This window comes from Candoia aspera, chromosome 2 (genome assembly GCF_035149785.1).
Source record: "Candoia aspera isolate rCanAsp1 chromosome 2, rCanAsp1.hap2, whole genome shotgun sequence".
Lineage (NCBI taxonomy): Eukaryota > Metazoa > Chordata > Lepidosauria > Squamata > Boidae > Candoia > Candoia aspera.
Window position 1 is genome coordinate 193,699,090 of NC_086154.1, and position 17,375 is coordinate 193,716,464.

The window sequence follows — 17,375 nt, forward strand, 5'->3', positions numbered from 1 at the left end:
CTATCCATCTGTGAAGTCTGTGAAGACACCTGCTTTGCCACTCCACTCTTCCTTCAATGGGCATTCTTCCAGAGCAATTGCAGTCTCAGCTGCAGAATTGAATAGCACAGTTACCGTGTGTATTTGCTATCCTGATGGTGGATATAAAGTCATGAGTTAATTATATTGAATTGATGCAGATAATTACAGAGTTATTCTAAGTTTCTTTACTGGGTTAGTTAAATAAGTGAACCTCATGATTATATGTCTGCATTTGACTTAATCTTGTGTCTTTGCTTTATCTTTGCCTGAAATAAACTGAAACGACTTCTTCTGCCCAGAGTGATGTATTTGAGATGGGTGGCTATATAAATAAAAATAATAAATAAATAAATAAATAAATATTTGTTCTCTGTTGTTTGTAATGTATTCAATATTGCTTCTCATCCTTTTGACTAAGATCATGTGTAGTATCTATGTAAAATATTAACTTCCACAAGGCTTTTTTAGCACATTTATCATCCTAATAGAACGATACCTTTTGAAAATATGTATGTAGAGAACTTGAGATGTTATAAATAATTTTTCAAGTAAAGCATCTGACTGGGTTGGCAGATTTCCAACAAAAGTACAGAGTTTTAATTTCAAATACCACTGAGCTGTGAAAGGAAAGTTATGCATAACTTGTTCTTCAAGATGCTTGCATTTAGAGCTTGATCACATGTGCATTTTTGTACTTTATGCTGGTAAAAAAGCAGTCAGTTTGAATTGTTGGAAAATATTTGAGGAAATTAACTTTATGTCTTTCAGTTTTTGTATTCTATAGCTGCCGGTGTATACTTTTATAACAATTTTATAACAATATCCATTTTAGGAAATCTCCAAGGTATTTACAGTATATGTAAATAGTTGCTTATGCATTAGTAGACAGCAGCAATTTTAGTATTCACTGCTTGCAGCCATGGTTAAAAAAAATATCTGCCAAATAGTGGTAGAAAGTCTAAAGAGAGTTTTAGGAAGTAGTGTGCTTTAAGATCTAGAAGAACATGAAAAAGTGACAAAGTTTGCTGTCAAGGGATATGGTAATGTCCCTGCCTTAAAACACATGTCAGATGGATTATGTTCATATAAGGCAAGGATGTATTTTTGTCCCAAAGTTCCTTTGTTTCTTTTTGATAATATTTTTTTCTCTGATAAAGGCTTAATTTTAAAATAAAAAGTATATCCTGATTTTATCAGAATTGTGATATTTCTTGCAGCAAGAGCTAATAGGTAGAAGTTCTCTGTATAATTTATTACTCCTTTCCCCCATTTTCTATTATATCCATTCTTGAGCCAATTATGTGGTACATGAGTCTTTTCCCACTTACATCCTACAAGATGACAAATGTACCCTGGCAATGTATTTTTTCTTCAGCGTCTCCATGATGTTGCCCTTGTCTCTTCCCCAGCACATGAGAGAAACACACTTAAATTGTACTTAGCTGTACTATTGCTAAGGTAGCAATCTCCCCTCTTAAGCCACAACATCCAACAACAGCTGCAAGATATGCAAAATCATTACACTTTGCCACCTATTACTTAAAAGGCAAAGTCAGATAATCAATAGTGGATGGGATCAAAAAGATGCTTCTTGGCCATTTCAGGATGATGTGGGCATGGCCCCTCCCCTCTGCTCCTGTGTCAGCTTCATCTGTTGTTGAAGTCTCTCTCTCTCTCTCTCTCTCTCTCTCTCTCTCTTTATTAAGTAATTGATATCCTTCTTTGCCTTATCTTTTGAAGATATGTCTTCAAAAATCTATTTAAAAAATATACAAAGTCCATAGGCACATTACATCATTTAAGTATCAAGCACACAGATACAAAAACACCAGCAAGAAATACAAGAAACTCCATCATAGTGGCAAGCATAATAGAGGGTTAGCTTAGAGGGTTAAGATTTTGTGCAGGATTAGGAAAGAAAAGGCTTTCCACATCAGTTTTCCTGTAGATTCAGTGAGGTTTACTTATGAATAGACATCATAAGATTATATTGTAAATTACCATTGCAGCACCTTGATTGCTTAATTAGATGATTTTTGAAATGCTTTTTTTTTTTTTCCTGAGAAGTGATAGCAACATGTTGACTAAGTAATGATGAATCAAAGGAATTAAAGGACAAGAAATGATAGTTCTCTTATTGGAAAATACCAAGTCTGAAAGGAAAAGCATTTATGTGATCATTTTTTAGTTTAAGCATTTTTCATAATTTGCCAAAAAAAGACTAAATTACACAACAAAGAATTACAAAGGGAAGAAATTACACTGATTTCATTTAGAAATAAAGGAGCTTTATACTAAATATTTATACTTAATGGGAAAAAATTATTACCTTGATTAAGTTGATTTTTTATAGAATGCAGGAATAAAGTTCCACTGCCAAAAGTAATGAAACACAGTATGTCAGGGCTGTTTGCCTCATATGTTGAGATAAGTTATATTGTAAAAAGTTAACCTTTGATAAAAATATTTGGCTTGTGGCATATCATTGTAGTAGTTCATTTTTACAAAAAAGCTTGATGTTTGTTTTTCTTTAATTATGGCAAGTGCAGTGTGAAATGTGATACAAACTGCCTGCTTTTGCAACCAACGTGTGACCCACACTAGCCCAAGAATGGAAAAAAGTGGCATCTCATTCACATATCTTCAGTTATTTTTCTAGCACACACACCTCAGTGCAATTATGTCATATATTACACATGTTTGATTGCATTGAAGTTCCTTTATACCAAACTATCTGTGGATTCAATAAATGCGTATGTGTGTACACACACACACACACACATCCACCCATCACATATCCTTTTGTGGTAAGCAACATTATGCAATAGGCGAAGTTTAAGAAGTGAGCAAAACAAATTAAATGTAGGAGGTAAGAGAAAGGAAAGGAAATGTAACTATAATTCATACCCACACCATTCTTTAAACCTTTTCCTATGTGAGGGTTTTTTGCTTTCCAAGGACTGGACACACCACAGTGTAGCAAATCTGTACACAATGTTTATTACAGCACACACCTTCCCCAACAACAGACTATTGCTCTCCACCCTTCTAGGACTTGCAAGGTGATGTTGCCATGTAAATATGTCTTTAATACTCAGTCCTTTAATACTTAATAGTTAGTTCAAACAAAAGTCCAAAGTCTTTGTGACATACAACCTTTGCCTTCTTCCAAAGTTCTTACAGAAGTTGGGTTGAGGTACTGCCTCAATGTGATTGTTCCTCTTCTAGTTTTTCCCAAGTGTGATTGTTCCTCTAGTTTTTCCCAAGCACAGATAGCAATCCCAACTTCACTCCCTCAATCATATTCACATCTTCACAAACCATATCTACATTGCCTTTTTTTTTTTTAAATGTTACCACTATAGTAGAAGATTTCAACTCCACTGAACCATGACTTTCTCATTCTTCCCCCTACCTACATGTCCTGTATATTCCATTGGGAGATTAATCTGTTTTCTAGATTTATATTTATATGACTTTATCTTCCTGTAGCCATTATACTTTCAGTCTTGTTTCTTTCACACATGTCCATTTCTTTCATGTTCATTTTTCCCAAGATTAGCTTTTGACTCTACCAAAAAATTGTCTTATATTCAGAACCTCTCATCACACTCTTATTGTTCAATTATTCTATCATTCAACATAACGATCAAATCAGTCATCCATTTCCATTTGTATGCATGAATAGACTTTTGCTTGAACTATGTATTTGAAACAAGAAGACCTTTAATTCTCTTCGGATGACATAAATTTGTATTTTCTGACATATATTTTTGGTCATTCATAATTCAACTGATACCATTATTTTCATACATATATTTATCAAATCCACAAGACCATCTTAACTGAGATCTATTACATCCTTCCCATTTCTGTTAGCTTCACAAGCACACGGTGCATTTATTTTTCTTTCATTTCATTTATTAATTCATACTTTTTATCATTTACACTCCTTCTACTCCTTCAATTTTCCATATGTCAGAGTTGTCATCAGATGGGCCAATAGACATTTACCTCTCTTGGCCATCATGGTTATGGTCAATCAAGGCTTTCACATACTGCATTATAGCAAGAGAAGGAAGTAGATTAGGTTAGCAGCCTTAGTTGTACAGCATTTGCTGATAAAATTAAGAACAATACCAGTCAGCTGTTCACATTTGGCCAATATGCATGATCCAAACCCAGTTTTGGCCCAAGCATAGTTACACAGTCCTATGCAAGTTAGGATCTTTAATATATAGGAAGTACTTTACAAGCCTATATACTGCTGCTCATATCCCTTCAACAAGAAGGTACATGCAGTAGACTGTCATACTCAGAAACTACCTTGCGGAGTAGAATAAATGAAGAATGTTGGCATTACTAAACTGCATAATGAAATGAACCTTAAATAAGGGGGAAAGACAATCAATTTACACTTCTTTTTTTCTGATGTGTCTCTTCTGTGCTATATAAAAATAGGTTTTGGGGGGCTTATTCTGTCTCAATGAATTTTGGGTAAGTCATAGTTATGTATTATCAACCAAAGTTTAAAAATCTTCCAGTAATGAACATTATATATAGTAAATAAACATGAATATTCATGTGTTTTTGTTATATTTTATTCTCCCTGCAGTTGATGGGGTATGTGTATTTAAATGCTTGGTTAATAAAGATACGGAATATTGCCGTGTAGGAAAAGAATCCATTTTGATAACACTTGGTTACAACAGCGCCTTACTACAATTCACGTCACATTCTGGTAAGTGGCTGGGTATTATATATATCTGAAGATTTTTGTTTCCTTTAGTCCTATATTTATTGAAGTCAGCTATAGCCTTCATACTCAAAGATTCTTCATACTCAAAGCTATAGCCTTCATACTCAAAGATTATCTGTTGGATCAATTAGCTACTCATTCATTTGAATGAGGGCTGTAAAATTGGCAGGCACGAGATGATTTGCAACAGTGGTCCCATACTTTTGAAATGAGTCACTATTTGAGGTCCATGAGAACCTGTTGTTCCAAGCTTTTAAAAAGCAAGTTGAAGACTTGCCTGTTCTGATTGGCCTACTCTTGAGTTTGTTTAATTTTAGTATTCCTTGGCTATATATGTCTTATTGCCGATGTTTGTAGATTGATTTTTGTTATTTTAATTAGTTTTTTTAATCATAGAAATGGTTGGGGAGGTTATATCTTTAAAGAGGATCCAGAAATGTTTTAAATATACAAATAACTCACTAAAATTATAGTATGGGATTATCTCAGTGAGAACTAAATGTTGCCCTGCATTGCATATACAGTAGCTCTGTCTTGGTTGTTGTTGTTGCTGTTACTTAAAAAGTGGCCACAAAAATAGATGGTTTAAACCTTTCCCAGTTAGGCTCTTTTTCTGATCAAAATGCCCTTCCTAAACTTATTTTCAATATATTGTCTATGTGGGGAGAGAGATAATACAGGCAACCATCAATGTGCTCTGATGGAAAACTAGTTTTAGGATGACTTGGGTGAAGTTATGGACCATTTAAAAAAGGGTTAAGTTCATTCTCCCTTTCCCTCCTGTTTTTCCAGCTTTCCCATAGGTGCTTTCAATTTCAAAACAGCAGAAAACTATTCTATTACATGTGCCTTGTAAATTTATAATGTCATATAAGGCTGTGCAAAGAATTTGAGAGGGAGGTGCTTTGTGGAAGAGCAATAGAAGAAATCATTTTTTAAAATTTTAAAAGCAGATTTAAAGTAGCTACATCATTTGCAAGGCTCATGCAGTTGCTTCAGAAGCTAAACTTCGTTTTATCTACTTTTGTGCTCATGCACAGCTACTTCACTTTCTTCTCTGCCCTAATGCCTTATACTTGTAGCATAAAGCTATTCTTATTCAGAAGTAAGTTTCACTGAGATCAAAGAAGTATGCATGAATTTGAACCCTTTAAACATTCTCATTTACTTTTTCATGTCTAGCTTTTATGTCTATTTCATGACTGTCATTAGCCAGTATTTGTCAGAAGCACAGCATATAATGCATACAAATGATTGTTAAATCATACCTCTGGACATTAAAATTGCCAGGGGTATATATTTTTATATTATCTCCAAAGCTTGGAATAACAAGAAGGTGGAATAGGAGAAAATACATTCTCAGATTATGTTAATATTAAAGGTATTCAAAATATTTTGAGGTCAAATCTACTGTGAAACAGTAGTCTTATCAGAAGTATGAGGCTCTGATACATCTTGCTTTTTTGACTTCACTAAAGATGTTCCAGTGTCTTTCTGACATTACTGAAAGTGGTCTAACCTGTGAAATGGAGATTTGAATGGTTTGCCTTTCTTGCAAGGTCATAACAGGCCATTCTACCATTGGAACATTTTTGATGAGATTAAAATGACCTTGAAGCATTTTTACCTCAAAACATTTTGCACCTCTGGTTTATATCAGTGAGACACACATCACAATTTTTGTAATTTATATACCTTTCTTTTAAAAAAATCATGAGCTACTGGAATTATGAGTAGTGTTGCTCCATTCTGTTTTATTGAAAAAGACAATAAAACAGGCTTGCAACTCTAGAAACTAGCAGTTCTTCCTAAGTTCTTGATAATGATGGTAACTTCTTAAATAGTGTGATGGAAGTTCTGCTATCTTTGTATTGGTCTCCTAATATAAACACACAGAGACATACAGACACATTTAGATACACACACATGTATGTACACACACACATATATACACACACACATGCATAAAAGCATAAAATTGTTTATCTATATACTACTAAAACTCTGTGTTTGTCTGTTTGTACCCTCAAGTTAGCCCAAACGGTGTACTATATCGCAACGATTTTTGAATCAAGTTACCTAAAATCTGCTAACTTAAAGAATGCATAAAAAAACTGGGACCCATTACTCCTGTGGAATTGAAATTTCCATGATGTTCACACCAGTTTTACTGGCAAAGTTGTGACCGTTGCAGCAACCCCGCGGTCACGTGATCGTGATTTCTGATGTTCCCTGCCAGTTTCCCACAAGCAAAGTCAATGGGGAAGCTGGCAGGAAGTCAGAAGTCACTCCCGCTCCCACTGCTTTTTTGCCTGCCCATGGTCATTCTGTTTATCTGTTTAGGTAAGTAAATATTGACTTATTATTGAAGTTTGTTTACCACTACAATTATTTTTCTATTTATGATATATACTCTTCTTAGATGATCATGGGACCGTCCAGCATTGGGGTAGAAAAGTATGGTCAGCCTAAAATTTAATGTTCATTCTCGTCACATCAGACTGCACTACCTTTCTCTCAAAGGATGACCCAACAGGTCACAGGGTTGTCTAGTTTTTCTTAAAAATTCCAACTAGCCAAATTAGTTTTATACATGTTTCCTGCTCTTTTGCCTTACACAATAAAATATATAACAATTTCAAAAATGCTTTTCAGATGAAATTTCTAAACTTTTTTATGAAACTAAAAGGATCTTTGGAAAAAATAAAATCTGGAATAAAGACATGTAACTTTTACTTAAATCAGTAGATACCTTTCTCTTGTTACACAGAGTTTTGTATCTTACCATCTCCTGTTACATTTAATCATTTGTTATTTATACTTAGGGCTACTCAAAATATGGTGATATTAAGGCCTAACTTAAGTCATTTACCAAAAAAAGTTTACAGTCCTCTAATCGTTTATAATGGAATATATTCGGTGATTTATTTGAGAATTGCATCGTTATGTGTGGCTTCGGACTTACTGTGATTTAAATTTTCCATCTCCTGTTTCTTTTCTCTTTATTTTGACAACTGTTAATCTGTCCTGAATTCATGCAGAGGATTGTTACATTCCACCATCCGGTTTCCACCATTTAGAGAGCAGTAAATCATATGTAGTATTTTCTGCTTCCTGTGGAACATGTGTGCAACATCTGAATAGCATCAAGCTGGCCATAAAATAGATATTTAGTGTGTCTAATATATAAAAGTCTTTTGCAAAGTATAGCCATCCATGTAGAATTTAAGCAATAAATGTGCAGCCTACCTACTACTGATTGTGTACTTTTCACCTATGCCTAAATGCTCAACAAGTAAACAAATTTCTGTGTTAATACTGGCTTCAGAAATTTTTTGGAAATAAATATAAATGCGCAGATGGAAGCATAATTTTAGCTGGCTTTGGTAGCCAGTTGTTATATTTGGATGCTACTTATCTCAGTCTTCTGAAGAAAGATTTTGAACTAGTCCTGGCAAAAAGAGAAGGGAAGATCAGTCTTTCCTGTTGCACCATATTTAGAGACACTGAGAAGCAGTAAGTGCAGTTTCAGTTGCTTTCAGTAATTCCCCCCAATTTAGGATTAAGTTATAGAGACTGACTAGAGTGAATGGCTGGAAAGGGGGCACACATTGGTAGGTGGCGGGAAGCATATCTCCCTTCTTGATCATGCCCTTAGAACTGACTTGATGAAACTTAAAATAGGGATCCCTATTTTTAACCAGGGATTTTGGGGGTCCAGAATTGGGGGCTAATGGACTCAGGGACTCTGGGGGTTGTAGGATGGGGCAGGTTATTGGGGTGGTGACGGGCCAGGGACATTATGACGGAAGCCAGAGGGCGGGCCATCTTCGAGGAAGATGCCCCTGGTGTTTACTGCCGGTGGCATGTTCTGGCCATCTGTGCTCAAACCTAGGCCCTGGACAGCAGACTTATGGGTGCCCTGATCTCCGGCTGTTGCTTTGTAACGCCAGGTCAGTTAACAGCAAGGCTACCCCCATATGTGATTTGATCACGGAGGAGGGGGAAGACCTGGTGTGTATTACCGAAACCTGGCTGGGCCTGGAAGGAGGCGTGCCTCTTTCAGAGATGTGCCTGGCCAGGTTTCAAGTGTGGTATCAGCTGAGACTTCAGGGCAAGGGGGGAGGGGTGGCTGTTGTCATCTGGGAATCTCTAGTGGCCTTCAGGGGCTCTGCTCCACAAGTGGCTGGATGTGAGACCCTGTTTTTCAAGTTGGATTCCTGATAACAGTTGGGGGTGTTGCTACTGTACCAGCCTCCCTGCTGTGTAGCAACCTCCCTCCCTGAGCTGCTGGAGGCCATCTTGGGATTGGTGGTGGAGTTCCCCAGGCTTATGGTTCTGGGGGACTTCAATCTGCCTTCCCTGGGGCGGGCCTTGGAAGCGGCTCAGGAGTTCATGGTCACCATGGTGGCCATGGGCCTGTTTCAGATTATTTGGGACCCAACTCGAGACAGTGGCCTCACACCGGACTTAGTTTTCTTGTCAGAGCAGTGGCAATGTGAACTGAAAGGAGAGTTACATCTTTCCGCTTTGTCATGGTCAGATCTTGAGATTCTGTTATGCCACCCCCCTCCGCAGGGAGGCAGGACCCATTCAATTGGTCCACCCCCGGCACCTGATAGACCTGGCAGGGTTTCAGAGGGAGCTGGGGGTTATACCCAAAGATCTGCTGCACAGTCCAGGAGAGGCCCTGGCTGCAGCCAGGAATAGGGAGGCGGCCGGGGCCTTGGACAAGATCATGCCAGTGAGGCCTCTCTTGTCCCATCGAACCTGACACTTCCCGTGGTTTACGGAGGAGTCGAGGGTTCTGAAGAGGATTAAGAGACGCCTAGAGCACTGCTGGAGGAAGACTGAATCTGACCAAACACAAGCTAGAGCTGCTATTAGGGCCTACCTTGTGGTGGTAAGAGCGGTGAAATGCCAGTATTTCTCCACTCTTATTGCAGCCATGGAATGTGGCCCGGCGGCCCTGTTTAAGGTTACCCAATCCCTTTTGGGGAGAGGGGATCCAGAAATCCATCTACAGGGCCGTGCTGAGGAGTTTTCTGGGCAACTGCAGGATAAAATCGCTCAGACCTGTTCCAAGTTGGACTCCGAGCGTGAGACAGGGTCTGTGGAGATGCCTGGGGAATGTACTTACCCAGTTATCTGGGAACAGTTTGACCCTGTTGGCCCGAGGAAGTGGACAGGATCCTCTGGATTGTAAATGCCACCACTTGCCAATTAGATCCATGCCCCTCCTGGCTGGTAAAGGCAGCCCGGGAAGGGACGTGTGGTTGGGTCCAGACAATGGTAAATGCATCCTTGAGAGAGGGGGTTTCCGGCAGCCTTTAAGGCAGCTCTGGTGCACCCCCTGCTCAAGAAACCATCACTGGACCCTAGTGTACTGGACAATTTTCATCCAGTCTCCCACCTCCCCTTTTTGGGGAAGGTGATTGAGAAAATGATGGCACTGCAGCTCCAGAGGATCCTGGATGAAACGGATTATCTAGACCCCTTTCAGTCAGGTTTCAGGCCAGGATATGGGACAGAGACTGCATTGGTTGCACTTGTGGATGACCTCTGGTGGGAGCAGGATGGATGCAGTGCATCCATCCTTGCTCTTCTTGACCTCTCAGTGGCTTTTGATACCATTGACCATGGTATCCTTTTGGGTTGGCTCAGGGAGTTGGCGGTGGGCGGTGTGGTTCTATGCTGGTTCACCTCCTTCCTCCAGGGCTGGTCCCAATCAGTGTTAATAGGGAGTGAGAGATCCAGCCCGCGGCCACTTCTTTGTGGGGTGCCATAGGGCTCAGTACTCTCTCCGCTCCTTTTTAACATCTACATGAAACCTCTGGGTGAGATCATCTATCACCATGGGATGAGCTATCATCAATATGCTGATGATACTCAATTATATATCTCCATCCCGGGTGAAGTAAGTGATGCCATGACCACCCTCTCCAGGTGCCTGGGGGCTGTGGGAGCCTGGATGGGGAACAACAGGCTTTGACTGAACCCTGGAAAGCAGAGTGGCTGTAGATTAATGGCACTTCAGGATCTGGGAAATTGTCATCTTTAGTTCTGGATGGGGTTGCACTGCCCCATACAGACCTGATGCATAACCTGGGGTTCCTCTTGGACTCACAGCTCCTGCACGAAGAGCAGGTGGCAGTCGTGGCCAGGAGGGCCTTTGCTCAACTTCATGTTGTGCGCCAATTATGCCCTTTCCTGGACTGAGAGGCCCTTTGAACGGTCACTCATGCCCTGATCATCTCCCAAATAGACTACTGTAATGTGCTCTACATGAGGCTACCCTTGAAGAATATCCAGAAGCTACAACTGGTCCAGAATGCAGCCGCACAGGCAATCTTGGGTGCTCCAAGGTTTGCACATGTAACACCTTTGTTGTGTGAGCTGCACTGGGTTCCAGTTTGCTTCTGGGTCCAATTCAAGGTGTTGGTTATTACCTTTAAAACCCCACATGGCAAGGGTCCAGGTTACCTGAGGAACCATCTCATCCCCATCACATCAACCCGTCCCACCCGGTCATAGAGAGAGGGCATGTTACAGACCTCATCCATAAAAGAATTCCATCTGGCGGGGTCTTGGAAGCATGCCTTCTCTGCAGTAGCTCCTGTCCTTTGGAACATTCTTCCCCTGGAGAAGCCCCCATTCTTCCCCTGGACAGGCCCCCTCACTCCTGATCTTCCATAAAAAACTAAAAACCTGGTTTTGTCATCAGGCCTGGAACGGGAAGGGGAATAGCCACTCCTGGGGATGGCTAGCGCCCTAGAATGATTTTAGAAGGGCCTGTTATATTCACGGACTGATAGAGAACGCTCAGCCATCTAGATTCTATCTCATTTTTATTCTTATTGTATTTATTATATTTATAATTGTCTTGAATTTTAACTCTGCTTTTATTGTAAACCACCCAGAGTCCCTCCTTTGGGGGGGAGATGGGCAGTGATAAAATTTGATAAATAAATAAATAAATAAACTTATGAGTTTCATGATACTTCCTGCTGCCAACACCTACCTTCCCAGAGGAAGAAAATGCATTGGCTCATCTCCTCCCCTATGTTGCCACCTGATGGCCAGCAGGGAGCCAATAAGTTCTTAAAATTCAGAGAGAATACAGGTAGTCCTTATTTAGTGACTGCCTCATTTAGCAACCATTTGCAGTTATGACAGTGATGAAAAAGTTACTTTACAACTAATCCTCGCATTTATGACCTTTGCAGGTTTGCAAAGCAAAGGAAAGCTAAAGTAAGATCATAAGCACAGTTGCTGTTTCACTTAGTGACCACTTCACAAGCAAGTTGCCAATCCCAATTGTGGTCGCTAAATGAGGACTACCTGTAGGTCAAACCAGGTTGATGTGAAGAACAAAAATATACCAATCCATGTCTTCCCAGCTTGCCAAGGAGCTCCAGAAATTGCAGCAGACAGACACACTGGAGCCAGCAAGCCCCTAGATCTTTGGGTCTACACTGAGGTTCAAACTATCTGTGGACTTTTGCCACTTTTCTTTAGATATAGCGAGTATAACACCTGGAGATGGTTTGATGGCACTCTGTATGGTGACTTGGTCACACGTTCAGACAGTTGGCCTTCTGCTAGAGATATTGTCTAGCAGACAATACCTAATGATGTCTGATGACATATCTTGTCTATAACTTGGAATTTCAGACAGTTGATCTTTGCTAAAAATATTTTTATGGGAAACATTGTTTCTCGTTGCAACTATTGTTGCTCCTCCCATTAGCAGATGTTAAATTAACAAGCTCATGCTGTCCTCTTTATCTGAATTGTTACAAGTAGCAATACAGATAAAAGGGTCTAAACCAGCCTTGAACAAATGTAGAAGGAGGGAGTTGTAGTAAAGTTTGAGTACCTATAATATATAGATTAAAATGTTTATTATTAAAACAAATTTAATTTTTACTGAACCATAACCCCAAGGAAATAATTTATTGATGGGGAGGGCACACACATTCATTTATCATTTTAGGGGGGGTCACTACTATAATATTTGAGACATCCTAGGTTAAACCATGATAAAGTGTTAGAAAAGAGAATCACAGTGTTCCTTAAACTTGTCCACCATTCACCCTTTGCCATGAGAAGTGGAAATTTTTCCTTTTGTTTTAAATTGAATGCAGCTTGTTGTAACATCCAAGCCTGGACATCTAAACCTGCATTTGCCCTTAATTTGTTAGTGGAAAGAAACCCAGTTTATAAAGCTATGTTGCTTTCAATATTTATAGTTAAAATAATAATACTCTGGGGTTCAGATTTAACAATAAACCTTGGTAATCAAATAAAAGCGGACATTGCCAGTCATGCTGCCAGCTTCAAAATAGGCTAGGTCAGGAAACAGAAGCTACTGGAACTCTATTGTTATAGGATATAATAACAAAATTTTGAAAGCCTGACAATTTCATTTCCTTCTCCCTTCCTCTTATATCAAAGAATCAAGGTGGGGCAATCATTAATTTCTTCCTTACTTTCCCCACCCACCCATCACCCATCTTTCTGGACTAAGCTCAGGTTTTCATAATGGTTGTTGCATTCCTTCTTCAAGGCTATCTCCATACTTGTCAGCCCTTTCAGATAGTCCAGCCAAGAAGCACCAATCCTGAGTACTAACACTAACTTTATTGTAAGATTACAGTAACAATCTTCCAAGTCTGAAAGTACCTCTCCCCTCCTTTACTTTTACTCTCCTTTCACAGTCGTTAAGTGAAATACTGTGGTTGTTAAGCAAATCCAGCTTCCCCAATGCAGTGGATGTTTTTTTCTGGAAACTGGCAAAAACCAGGCAAATCACAATCACGTGACTGCAGGACACTGGAACTGGTCATAAATTCAGGCTGGTTGCCAAGCACCTAAATTGCAGTCACGTGACCACGGGGGTGGTACAACAGTCTTAAGTGTGAGTACAGGTCATAGGGCACTTTTTCAGAGGCCATTGTAACTTTAAACCATTATTAAACGATCGTAAGTCGAGGACTACCTATTAAAATACATATTTTAGATATTCAACACAATGTGTCATATTTCCTGTCATAATTTGACCATGTCATCAAATTTTGTTTTGATATAAGTTATGGCATTTGGCTCTCTCTTTTACAATAAGAAAAATGAGGTAATAATACTTTGAATATTTTTACACATTTTAATGATTGTATTGTGTGGCTTTTCTCTGAGTGTATATTAAGTTCCAGGTTCACACAACATGCAAAGCCAGATCTGGGGGACCTTAAAACCCAAAGCCACTCAATCATGCTAGAGTTGAGATGAAGCCTATTCTTTCCACCCCCACCCCAGTCTCTGTGCACCCAGAAAAAAAAAGTCAACTGCATAAGGATAAGGTGGTCAGCCTGGGATAGAGATGTATAGCTGAGTTTACTGATGATACCTAATCCTGTGCAGACAGATGACCTTACCCAGCAGCTTCACCCAGATGTTAAAGAGGAACAAACAGAGTCTGGGCCTTTGGGCGAAATTTCTCAGAACTATCTATTAACACTGAGTGGAACCAGCCAGGGGGAACGAGGGGAACCACCACAGCACTGTGCCCCCACTCTCAACCCCCTGAATTGATCCAGTTCAATGGTATTGAAAGCTGTTGAGAGATCAAAGAGCGCAAGGATGGATGTACCACCCACATCTTGTCCCTGCCAGAGATCATCCACAAATGTGATCAATGCTATTTTGGTCTCATGCCTGGGACTGAAATTGAATGGAAAGGGTCCAGATAATCCACTTCTGAAGGTTTTTGAGCTTTGCAAAAATGAGGGAAGGTACCATTTTGATTAATGAAACCAGCAGTTAAGCTGTTTTAGGGAGGAATTGTGTAGAAAAGAGCATAGAATATAAAGTCTATATTCAGCTACATCATATTTTAGAAGAATTTTTAATTACATTTTGTGCAGGATAAAGAGCAACTTGATAATAATTCTTTCTTACATTTGTCTTGCTTGCCTGCCTTGGTTTTGTATTTAATTTCTAAGTACTTTAGCTTCATTCTTTCTTTTTCAGAATATAAGATGTTTTCAAATGCACTGAACAGCTGTAGGAATATAAATAAGGAACACTCTGTGTTCAGTCAGAGAACAGAAGACTCCTCTGCAGCTCAATATTTTCAGGTAGAGAGCCGTTGTTTCATAATCCTACTAGTGATATATTCACTGTTTCCCAGGGGGAATAGATAGGATAACCTGTTGCAGAAAAAAAGAAAATTCTTGGAGCAACATAAAAGATTAACATATGGTATAAGCTTATGCCATAATATTTTTTTAAAAAACTGGAAGTGGCTATGGCTTTTTTGTTGTCAATATTTCCCAGGTTTATTGCAGTTTCTAATCTGGATGCCTTGGAGCACTATCTTGGGTTTCTGCAGGAAAGACGTTATTCTTATTTTGTATATTGCTGTGGGAAAGTTATAGCAACTACATTTCTCCTTATTTCTTTCTAGTTTTATGGTTGCTTATCTCAACAACAGAATATGATGCAGGATTTTGTAAGGACAGCTACATATCACAGAGCAATACTTCAGAATCATACAGATTTTAAAGATAAGGTAAGCCAAATATCTTCTCAGTTTCAAATATTTATACCTATTTTCTTACAAAGTTGGCCGTAACGTTGATCTAAGGTATGCATAATATTAAATTCATCTGCCTTGATCAGTATTGTCCATTCTGTACATCCACAGCTCCTTAAGTTTTTAGGCACTGATTTTTTTGTATCTTACTTGAGAAGATATGTCAGGTATGGAATCAGAGACCCTCAGTATTTGAAGTGTTTACTGTGCAGAACTTTGTCATGTCCACCCTCTGGTTCCCGCTATAGAGAAGCTAACATCTCATTGAAAGACTGTTGGAAATCCCCAAAGGGTAGTGAGGGAGGGTCAGCCTTCCCAGGTAGACCAGATGGGAAACATAGCTAGATGAGCTAATTCTACTTTATTATAAGGCTACATTAACAGAATCTTGCAAGTCTGAAAGTACAAATCTCCCACCATCTCTTTTTACAGCCTAATAAGTTGGGGAAGATCCTTTCTGAGTTTCTTTCTGTGCCCATTATGCAGCTGCTGCTCCCCCTGCACCCCCCCCTTTATCTGATCATTCCCTAGGCAGCATCTGTTCTCCCCGCACCCCCAGGTCTCCCAAGATCATTCCAACATACCAGTACAGAGAACCATAGATTGGAAGTCATATGTGAGAGCAGCATCTCAGCCTTTGCCTTTCATGGTGCACCTCCATAACATCAGAATATCTATATCTATCTATCTATCTATCTATCTATCTATCTATCTATCTATCTATCTATCTATCTATGTAAAAGTTGGAACCAAGAGTACTGCTTAGAGAAAGTATCAAACATTTGGTGATAGTGGGGAGAAATAACAACTGTTATATTAAGCATTATTAGGAAAGCAATTGAAATGTTTAAAAAAATTAGCTAACACAACACATGTAATGGCTACCTGATTAGATAGGTTTGAAAGAGAGTAGGCAAGCTAATAGAGAGAGAGAGAGATGGGATCTCTTGCTTGGCAAAGGCCATGTTTTCCTTAAAATAACCAATGTTTTGGCAAGCTTTCATGCATGGCTTATGAATTTTGTGGAAGCATCTATTTGAAATATAATTGTTGGTTGTAATTAACTTACTCTGTTAATTTCATTTAATCTACTATAAGTGTGACTAAGACTATTTTTCCACTAGTGACTTAAGTGTATCACCTGACAATCACAGAAAGGATATAAAGTTGTCCTCATTAGTGTTATTTGATAAGATACGGTTGGGATGACTCTAGAAGATGCTGAAAATCAATAGTGAGGAAATGACTTTAGTGTAGATCCAGTCCTTTAAGTTTTAACAAAATGAATGTATGCTGAATTGGCTGGAAGATTATAGTGTTCTGCATCTCATGTAATTTTATTGAGGAGTGTTTTTTTATATTTTATTATTAATGCTTACTCAACTTTATATGCATTTTAAAATTAATATGTAATGTTGTGTTGACTCTTGACACTGAGAGTTTGCCATTGGTGAAATAAGAAAGTTTAATTCAACCATGTAATACAAATTGAAAATAAGCTTGGAGATGATGTCGCTCAAAGGATTCATTTTACCTTACATAAAAAAGGCTCGTTGTTGTGACTTAGAGAACTCCCAAAATCCCTTAACAAAATCCAACTAATCACACTTGGAATAATAGTTACATAGTAGAATTGTTTTCATTGGACTAAAGAGAGATTTTAAATAGAAAATACCATGTCAGAATGGTGTGTGGCTGCCTAGTTTCCTGGGTAACTGGGAATGTTCTTTAACTGCTTTTTAGTGAACTGAGTGACTGCGAGCAAGGGTGTTAACTTAGCATCACTGCCATCTTTTATTGGGACAACACTGGAACATCGTGACTTTTTATAATGACTTGAATAATGAATTTTATAATTACTTTTTAAGGACTAAAGCCACTTAGCCAGGTTCCATTCAGAGTTTCATTTTCAAATGCTGTGCATTTGTCTGGGAGAAACAAGTATCATTGCATTGTATTTTTCTACACAAAAGAGTTTAGTGGCTTTCTGACATCTTGGAA

The 17,375-nt window shown here is 38.8% G+C and overlaps 1 protein-coding gene across 1 annotated transcript in view; it reads left to right on the plus strand.

The window, feature by feature from the left end:
• The window catches only part of LOC134491372 (histone-arginine methyltransferase CARM1-like), a 78,217-nt gene that overhangs the window by 17,597 nt on the left and 43,245 nt on the right, over positions 1-17,375 (plus strand). The window contains exons 2-4 of the mRNA XM_063295088.1: positions 4,637-4,762; positions 14,810-14,916; positions 15,246-15,350. Coding sequence (XP_063151158.1) covers positions 4,637-4,762; positions 14,810-14,916; positions 15,246-15,350 — 338 coding nt within the window. The remainder of the gene's footprint in view (positions 1-4,636; positions 4,763-14,809; positions 14,917-15,245; positions 15,351-17,375) is intronic.